This window comes from Eucyclogobius newberryi, unplaced genomic scaffold (genome assembly GCF_026437365.1).
Source record: "Eucyclogobius newberryi isolate DKJ021-1_F unplaced genomic scaffold, fEucNew1.0.hap1 SCAF_3, whole genome shotgun sequence".
In the NCBI taxonomy this organism is placed as follows: domain Eukaryota; kingdom Metazoa; phylum Chordata; class Actinopteri; order Gobiiformes; family Gobiidae; genus Eucyclogobius; species Eucyclogobius newberryi.
The window spans coordinates 26,720,838-26,731,224 of NW_027315945.1; the positions used below are offsets into that span (position 1 = coordinate 26,720,838).

Sequence of the window (10,387 nt, forward strand, 5' to 3'; positions counted from 1 at the left end):
ATATTTGTATGTAGCCTACACATTTTGCCATGTAGATTATATTTAAACAGCTTAATTTATTACATTTATATTGGATCAGTCTAATATCTTTACATCCATCTCAAAATTTCGAATTTCCCCATTGTGGGACAAATAAAGGCTTATCTTATCTTATTTTATCTTATCTTTAAAGTGTAAATTACAGTTGTAATATCATAAAGCAGCCAGCAGAGAGAGCCTTCCGTGTTCATAGAGGGTCTTAGTGCAGCGCTCTATTCCTTCTCCATTCTTACTGCAGTGAGTCAAGTAAGTCAAGTGCAAGACGAGGATCCTGAGATCATCTCTACTGTGCAGCTATGACCACTACAGGTTTGTCTCACTTACTGCTATAGTAAATGTTTAATATAAGCAAAAATGTATTGTTAATGGCAATTGGAGATAGAGTAGTGTTGGAGCATCAGCGTTTGCTGCAAACATGTGTTGCATGGTGAAATATAGAGAAATAAGCCTTTTTTATCGTTGTTATATGCCAAATCTAGAGACAGATCTTTAGATTTCTTCCTCAGACAAGCATATAGTTAGCAACATGTAAACTGCAGTATTGAGACTTTACTGTGTGTAGGTTCTTCACCAAGCTACAACTAAAATAATTTGTGTTGAAAACACAAAGGGTCCTAGCCCTTTGTATAGCATTTTTATATTCGTTTATGTTGTTCTGATACTAGTCTTGCTGATTCTGGCTCCAACCCACTTCACCTCAGTGCATCTTTTTCTGCTGAGCCAAGATGCTGCATTGAGTTGCTCACTGGGGAAAAGACTGAGCAGAGTTATGAGCCAAGGCTGCAGAGCACAGGGGCTGCAACGCCTATATTCCCCACACAGCTTATTGAAAGCTTTTCTGCAGTCTGCTGTCTATTGTCTAATATTGACAATACTGTCTAATACTGAGTATTGTCTAATACTCTCCTCATCTTTGCAGAATCTATGTTTACAAACCGCAGCGACTTTGATTATGGTAAGCTCGTTTGAAAGTATTTGTTTTGTTGAGCGACATTATAATTTAGTTGAGGGAATTCAACAAGAAATATAATTTTGATAAAACACTTTTGAAAAATATATATATTTGAAGGCGCACTATGTGACATTTGAACACCACCTGCTTGTCTTCATGGAGATGTTCCTGCAACGTCCCACACTATGGCATTATCTCCATGGAGACAAGCAAGTGACGCTTACATGTCAGATCTGTAGAGTAGCGATCTCGCCCACGGTAAGAATGCATGTTTCACATGGAAATTTTAGCAAGAAAAACACCAATAATTGAATGAACTCAAGTTGGAAGAATAGATAGAGGTTTAGTGCGATCCTGTAAACATTCTGATGATCAATCAACCATTTGTCCAGGAGTGATCCATCGTAGAAAAGTTTCAAAGGTACTTGTCAAAACAATATGTTACAAATCAAGTTATTTCGACTTCAATCCAGAAGTCATTTTCAATCTCAGGAGCTCTGTCGAGTTTCGCAGGAGCTTGATCGATTTTCTTAGACCAGCTCCTTAGATTGAAAATTAATTTATAGATGAATAGCATTTCCATGATGGTAGGAGTCTCCACCATCAGATATGTTACAGAGTGCACCTTTAAATTGATTGATGCACATATTTATATCCCAACAATTATATCTCAATACATGACATGTTATTATTTATCCAGAGAACAGTAAATAATCATTCCACCCATTGTTTTGAAAGTGTCTATAATGCGATTTGCTTTGTTCTATTCCAAGTTATATGGATGTTCCTGAATAGTTTATTCTCATAGATATTTTTGTTCTTTCTATTGCAGATTATGATACATTACGAACCACAGGACTCGTCCTTGCCATAGTGATGTTTGTTAGTGGCATTTTAATAGCTCTAAGTAAGTCAAACGTTCACTCTTTAACAAGTATGCAAATGTTGGAAGAGTTAATATATTACATTGTTCTCCAAACAGGTAAAAAAATCACAAAATGTGTAAAGCCCTCCTCCAAGTAAGACATGTGCAAGGCAAAGTGGATAAACTGGCTGCATGCAGAATTTTGAGTTTGGGAAATGCATTTAATCTTCTCCTTAATCTTTACAAATTTCCAAATTATAATGTACTAAAACAATCCTCCGAAAATCCACTTCCAACACATAAAGGTCTTCTTAGTGATCAATGAATCTGTTCTTTTTGTGTTGGTAGTAAGTGTACCCTGTGAGCTGACTGCATGCCGCTTGTCTGGCAAAACACCACCTGCTGTTTGAAGACACAAAAGTGCATCATGGTCCCCCAGAATGCAGAAAACATCTTATTGTTCTTTTAATAACGCTTCTTTGTTTTATCATTTCAGCTCATCTGGCATCCCAAGTGCAAAGACAGAAGGTGGGTATATGCGTATTGGCAAATGGGACTAAAACTAACAGATTTTACGGTTGTTTTTCTTTGCAGTTCCGCCTCAGACTGTATGAAGTGGAAAAGTTGCAAACGTGTCTCCACAGGGTCAGCGCTGGAGAATACGCACATTGTCTGTGGCTTTTCCACGCCAGCTCTCGCTCAGTCACTTCTGTATCAGGGACTAGTGTGCTGCTGAATGAAATGTTAAGGTCATGGATGTGTAAGCGTATGAGTTTTATTTTGAGATTTTCACAAGGAACTGTATAGGATAAAAGCATGTAGTATCTCATATTAGGTGTAGCTGTTTGTCTGTTGTTGTGTTGATCATTTATTACATTGAAATTCTAATTCAAATGATTATTCCAACAATGCTATATATGGTTTACAGTAGAATAAAGCACTCTTTTAATTTTGATTACTATTTTGAGCTATGACAATAATATTACAGATATTTAGTAGATTGTGCTGTGGTGGAAATAAATATTGTTTATCAAACACAGAATTTCAGAGGGTGACACATACGTATGAAAATATCTTAGCTCACTCTGTGACTGTGTAGGTGGGGAAAATGTGTTTGAAAAATAAATTATTATTCTAAATGGCCAAACCAGTGTTTAACATCATGTTAAAATCTGAAAGAATAATCCACACATCAAAGCATTATGGAACTCAAGGTGTTTTTATATAGCTGATTTATAACAATTTATTTATCCCACTGCCTGGTGGTAGAGTGGTTAAGTCACAGCACACATATGCCATGCTCCAAGTGCGACCGGACGCAGTGTCTTCGAATCACAACTCCGACGATTTACTGCATGTCTTTCCCTTCTCTCTCATTCCCCATTTCACCCTGTCCTCTCCTGTCTAATAAAGCCTAGTGGCAACAAAATCTTTCAAAAAAAGTACAGTTCAAACAAAGTGTCACAAGACTTACTCACTCCAAATTCTTATTTTACACAGTAAATTATATTTTTCAGTGGAAGAACTGAAAATACCTGATACATATAAGTATGATACATACAGAAACTTCTGAATGTGACCTATAAGTCACACCCATCTGAACTCAAGTCAAAACTATGACTGAAGATGGAATTTTGACATAAACAAATGAGTTTGAGGAACATAGTCCCAGAATGAACGATTTCACAGAAATCAATAAATGGGAGTCTGGTCTTTCAGCAAAAAGCAGCACAATGCTTACAAACTTCATACAAGAAAAAAAGAAAATAAACAGTTAATTGGTTCAATATCAGCAACAATTATAGTCATAATGTCTAAATACAATACAATCCATAAATATGTAAATATTGCTATTAGTAATGTGTGATAAAGCACTACTTGTTTAATCCAATGTGAATTAAAGTCTGTGCTTTTTGCAAAAAAAGACCAAGGACCCCATAAACCCTCTCTTCCCAACATAGAAAGTGTGTGTTAGATTAAAATGAGAAGCTCATTCCGGGTCCTGTAAGGACAATACACGGCGCCGAGAAGAAGTGTTACGTCTCTTCAACAAGACTTTGAGCTGTGAAAGAACAGGAGTGATTGAATGAACAGGACTCTACAGATGAATCTCACAAATGTAGCTCAGTTCACCTGCTCTCCCACAGGTCCGCTCTGCAGAAGGTGCGCCGCCTGGTCGTTCTCTAGGTTACGGATGCTGGGGTCAGCTCCTTGGCTCAGCAGCAGCTGCATGATCTCCTTCTGATGAGGGTTAGCGTGAAGACCAGCCGCCATGTGTAACACTGTGTGTCCGTGAGCCTACGGCACAGAAGAGCAGAAGTTTACATGGGCTGATGAAAGTGTGAACATTACATGCTTTACTATGACTCACGTGGGACTTACTTTCATATTGACAAACGCTTTCATATTGGTCAGTGGATTCCTGAGCAGAAAACGAACCAGATCAATGTTCCCCTCCTTCACAGCTAAGTGCAACACTGTCTTATTACTCTTAATTTCCTGAAAAGAGAAAACACAAACAAATGTATACAGACAGACATTCAGTTTCAAGTGGGTGTGGAGATTTTTGATCTTTACTGTAGATTATGCTGTAAAACCCCAGACAAGGTTGCTATTGTATTGTTGGAGGTTGCCATTGTGTAGTAATGAAGTAATTTCCCCTATAAATGAAGAAAGACTGTACCTGGCTGAGCAGAGACGCCCCAGCATCGAGTAGCATGTTAACACAAGCCAGTTTCTCTGTAGCAGTTTGAAGCCTTGCATCTGACAGCCCGCCCGCATATATGGCTTTCATCGTCACACAGTGAGACAGTGCTGCACAGTGCAAGGGTGTCATACCTGAAGCAAACAGAATTATGTATAATTATTCAAATCTGACCAATCTTTCCATACAGTTGCCGCGTGAAGCTAAATTTACCCTCAAAGTTGCGCGCCTCTAGGTTAGCAGGACTTAACAGTAGTGCCTGACAGGGACAAAAAACATCTGTAACATTTCATTTACGAGAGTTACTCCCAAATTGTATGTTATCTTACCTGCAGCACCACGTTGTATCCATAGTGGGCCGCCAGATGGAGAGCTGTCTGTCCATTTACATCGCATGCATTAATATCTGCCCCCAGTAACAGAAGATCATGTACAATCTCTGGATTATTGGCTGCCACTGCAACCAGTAAAGCTGTCTACAAATACATGCAAATTAAATTAAACAGTTATTCACAATTGTTTGGATGTAAAATATTATTTGGACACTGACCTTGCCCTTATGTTCTTTTGCATCCAGCTTTCCCAGCAAGCTTAGTTTCTCTGCAGCAGCATAGGCACATTCCCGAAGGCCTTTGGCAGTGTAGATGTGCAGGATGCTAAAAGAAAAACAACACACAATTGTGAACTGTGAGTCTGTTTTTATTACACATTTTCAGTTCAAGTTTATTCTATTGTCTGAGAAAAGCTTTATGTCAGTCCACTTACGTGTCCCCATCGTCGTCCTGCTCAGTGGTCCTGCTATCGTTCATCCCATTGATGAACATCCTGGCTTCCTGCAGTTTGTTTAAATCCATTGGAGTGTTAAAACTCAGTACTGAATTCTGGCTGGAATCCATCTCCACAAGGACAGACCATGACGAGCCGGGATCCGTCCCCAAGGATTCCTGCTAAATATATGACATTATCAATAAAGGGCAGCCATATATATAGTAATATGTTAGTAATAATGTATATAATTGTACATATTGTTGAGGCTGTGCGATGCCAAGGGTTTGGAAATGGGACGGCGTGCCATATTCTGTGGTGACTGGCATGTTGTAGGAGGTGGAGTAGCTTGGTCCCGGTTGTGGCGAAGGGTAAGTGAACAGTAACTCTTCTGCTGGGGGCCACATCTGAGAACTCACTGCCATGTTTGAATCTACGTTTGAGCCACCTAGAACAAAGCCAAGAGAGTTAGTATAACTGCACACAAACAATTATGTAATATTGTGCAAGACATTAACAACCATTATCACCCTAAACATGTGATTTATTGGGGAATTTCAGACATCCTTCTTTGATATTAACTATTAACTTAAATACTTAGGGCTAAAATACGTCAAACCCCATAACAGGTTGTTAATCTTTACATCATCTCCAGACAGGAACGAAACCACCAATCAGAGAGGGGTAGAAAGAGTAAACAAAATATGTACGGCACTCAAGTAAGAGTGGAGGTAAAAAAGTAGTGACATAAATAATTACTCAAGTAAGAGTAAAAAGGCTGAGTAACAATTTGGAGGTAAAATATGATTTATGAGTTAATGTAATTAAATGAAGCATACATTCTGGTCATTCAAAGGAATGGACTGAAATATCTGAGTGTAAGGTTTAAGAAACACAAAATATAAAACATAAAACCTCAGTCTAGATTTACTCACAGTGGAAAAAGATTTACTTAAGTAAACGATACATTGTTACTTCAAGCAAAAACATTTTTCAAGTGGATGTAAAGTGTAAAGTCAAAAATCTAGAAAGTACAATTTCTTCAAAATGTAACTCAAGTAAATGTAATAGAGTAAATGTAATTGAGTACTACAGCAGTAGCTCTGCCACCAATGCAGAAGATTTGGAGTTAAATTGCCGCAAGGATGGGTGGTATTGAGAAAAATAAATGTATTTTTATCTTTTTGGGTTACCGCCATGACACATTTTAGGCTAAAACAAGCCTCTAAATGTAGACAAGTTTAGGTATTGCACAAAACATGAATGGCCAGTAAATGTAATATATCCAAATACACCATTATCAGTTTTTCATCTCTCCTCCTAATAACTGTTGAAGGATCAAGTATTTACCTGGACAATTTGAAGGTTCACCGGCAGAAAGCTAAAAACACAAACATCAAAGTCATCAAGTGTTACCACTGTTAAAGCTCAGTTGTTTGCTTGGTGTCTCACTGTAAAGGCTGAAGGGACAAGACCGGGGTGGGAGCAAGAAGGCGGCACAGACGAGGTTTCCCTCTTTCTCTTCTGCTCCAGGAGTTTCTTCACAGTGAGCTGAGTGCACGGCTTCTCCTTTGACGCTGATGAAAAAGACCATTCCAATTAACATTTTTTGGAATTGAATACAGCAATGACATAGATTTTAAATGCTGCCTTGCATTATATATTTAGACAGTAAAAGTGGTGATAATTTCCTTTCACAAAATGTAATCATAATTCACATTTTTAAGATGGACAATAGAAAGGTTTATAGTCTTTAGTTCCAGAGGTTACTGTACGTTTTCTTGAGCAACTTTTCATAAATTTGTACTTCTCCTAATTCAGTAATAGTACGATTCCCACTGTTAGTGCGTTTACAAGTGACAAAAGCTGCATATTGATTTGAACATTTGTGCTTCTTTTACAGCTCCTGCAGTTAAGACTTTGTTGTTGTTGTTTTTTTCTATGTATATTTTGTGATATGACCGTTGGTTTAATATTCGATAATGTGCACATTTTGTCCTTCAAATTCTAATTCAGATCTTATTACTTGATAATGAATGAATGAGATCTTGCACACCTGCAATTAGGGTTGATGATGAGATTACTTAGCTTTTATTTTTGGACAATTTTATCTCTTTGGCTGGTCAGATGCATGTCTGATTTAAAGGTACAATATGTAACTTTTCTGGTGGAGAAGTTTGTCTTCATGGAGATGTTATTTCTTTGTCTGGAATATTTATGGATGTTTTTCTTTTTCAAAACCTTGAAGAACATATAGATACGTTTAATGTCACATATATCAGGGGATCTTAACCTTTATTATCTTGAGGCCATAATTTTGTGTGCGCTATAACCTGGGGGCCGTATTCATATTAAATGTATTTTATTTTAATGATTTTGTGGCCCTCAAGGAGATGCTCGCAGCCCTACTTTGGGTCACAGCACTATGGTTAGGAATAGGTGATAAATATCATATATCATATTTAATGTCCTGACATCTCCATGGAGACAAGTAGATCGCTCCTCTAGAGGGATCAAATACTGCATCTTTAAAGGTTTAACTTTAGAAACATTTTTAAAACCTGCCCCAGCATGGCAAGAGTTAAAGTTTAATAAAGCAGATACAAAATTATCCTGAAGATAAAAATAACATTTCCAGGTAGCAGGTAAAGGAAATGAATAATCTTACATAACAGAATTCTAGTATTTCCACCTGATGAGATATGACCACAGATAGTCAAAGTCAAAGATAAGGTTTATTTCCACTGAGAGAATGGAATCAGCACCAAAGCTGTCCCTCCATTAGGAAGACAGAGTGTGTGGCTGCACAATCTACAAATACATTAGAAAAACCTTGTGCCATGGGATTACCATCGCTCATTTTCTGTGACACCTTCCTGCCGCTCTCCGTTACGCTCACACTCAACCCCAAACCACATCTTCCTGTCTTTTGAAACAGACTCGTCACTCTTGACACGTGACACTGTCTTTTACGTTCTCTCACTGTCAGAGGCTCGGCCGAAGGGGACACGAGAAGAACGATTTCTGTTTTCTCTATTGTCGCCTGGCAAACACGCCCACAGTGACGGGCAGTTCAGATGCACTTTTCAAAAACATATGCAAATAAAACAAATGAGGCCAGTTAATGTTTAGATTCCAGACAGAAATTTCTCCTGTATCACTTTTGTTTTGAATCAGTATTGACATCTGCTCAAATGAGTTTTAGTTTAAGATTCAGTATTAGATTTAGAATGAATTTGTACTTTTCACATGAAAGTCTTAAGTCAAAACCCCCAAGCAATAACCTCAATGAGAAAAGGTCACAATCAAAATGACTTTAGTGAAAGAGGAGCCACAAAAGGTTACCCAGTTTTATCTTTGAAAGCAAATGTCACTTTGACTCAGATGATGTCACTTTTCTGCATCAGCTGAATGAGGTGGAAGTGAGGAAATATCTGTGTCTGAGTTGGTGCTTTGTTGGGCTCATGAAACACACTTTTATGACACTTTATGACATTTAATTAAAATATCAGTCTTCTCTAATGTTACATTTTGTTATAAGCTATGTTACATGTGTCACCAAGAACTTTTGTTTGTATATTTGTTTCTCATTAAAAACAAAGCTCTCATTTGGTGTGATTCTTATCTTATCTTATCTTAAATATTTTCTCTCAGCACAAATTTGAGTCAGTTTTATTTCTTTAGAGATTATGTCATTCTGGTTATGTCACACATGTAACAAAGGGTTCCAGGGATGGGTGATATAGCAACGCCAATATCGTTATGCTATTGGTGACGAGTTTAATATATTTGAACTAAAGATTTTTAGTCTACTTTTTTCTTCTTTTTTGCTTTTCTGGCTTGAAGGCTTTATTTGAAAGGACAGATGTAGCATAAAGGAGAGAGAGGTTAGAGACATTCAGCAAACTGTGGAGGCTGAGAAGCAAATCTACGATGCAGAGATTGTAACAACCACATGTGCAACACCTTTAACCACTACACCACCAGCAAGGACATATTTTTTCCCCATTTCTAATAGAAAATAGAACTATTAAAGCTAAAGTTGGCTGTAGTCAGCTGGTTTTTCTTTTCTTTTTTTTTACAAAAGAAATGTTAATTTGGAAAATTGAACAACTTTATTTCAATTTCTATTCCTTGCCATCGAATATTGACCTAGGGAAATATCGATTGTAAATATTGGCAATTGCCAGGGGAAATATAGGCTATCCGGCCAAGAATATTCAATTCTAGTGAGTAGTTTAATCATTTAAGTTGAGTCATTTTTTTCTACCTAAATATACTGGGTCTTCCTCCACTGTGAGCTGGGTCACTGCTGTGCTACATTCAAATTGACCTGTGGAAAGCCCTGGATTTGACTCATGTGCGTGGGAGGCTGGGGATTCCGACGACCTTTCTCTTTTTGCTCTCTCCTGAGAGAAACTAGTGTGCCACTAGCTTCCTCTTTTGGTGTTCAACAGAGACAGCAAAGTAAGCAATGTGTGATCAGTAAAGTGTATAATGATGTCAAAATACACCATGTTTAAGCATTAAGCAAAGGGGAAGTGAAAACAAGAGAAGATGGGCGGGGGCAAAAGAGGGTTTCCCCAAGTGATAACCTCCTGGATTCACCCATAAAGCAAGTCTATGCAAATTAGACCCACAGTGTGTAATAGTGTGTACAAAGAATGTATAACTATGGCTTATCATGTTTAATACATCAAGACATTATACTGATTACTCTTATTCCATATAGTCTAGTAATGACCTCATCTTAGCCTATTTCACAACGTACCATTTCAACAGTACACAACTATAAAAAAGCAGAAAAAACAAACCTAGGTCCTGTAGTAAAATAAATGAGTTCATGAATGGGCTAAATCAACTGAAGATACATTCATGTTAAGTTGCTAACATGAACCTGTAATTGAAATACATTAGAATAATAATCCACGTCAATGTTGCGAAGTTAAATGTTTTTTTTAAAGCATAAATAGCAGGATCACAAATGAGTTAATTAAACTTGCAGGTGGGATACTCACGTTTCTCAAAGTGCATGTCAGAAGCAGTTTCTCCGTCGGGCTCT

General features: G+C 37.6%; 1 protein-coding gene across 1 annotated transcript; it reads right to left on the reverse strand.

Annotated features, from left to right (window-relative positions):
* Positions 1-3,694: 3,694 nt before the first annotated feature.
* nfkbid (nuclear factor of kappa light polypeptide gene enhancer in B-cells inhibitor, delta) lies at positions 3,695-10,387 on the reverse strand. Its single transcript, XM_072461485.1, has 12 exons — positions 10,344-10,387; positions 6,778-6,902; positions 6,676-6,706; positions 5,583-5,773; positions 5,326-5,504; positions 5,111-5,216; positions 4,890-5,036; positions 4,774-4,819; positions 4,540-4,694; positions 4,239-4,355; positions 3,990-4,154; positions 3,695-3,918 (listed from the first exon to the last, which is right to left on the reverse strand). Exons 1-12 carry the CDS (start codon positions 10,357-10,359, stop codon positions 3,847-3,849), a joined length of 1,350 nt encoding a protein of 449 aa, XP_072317586.1. The 5' UTR covers positions 10,360-10,387; the 3' UTR covers positions 3,695-3,846.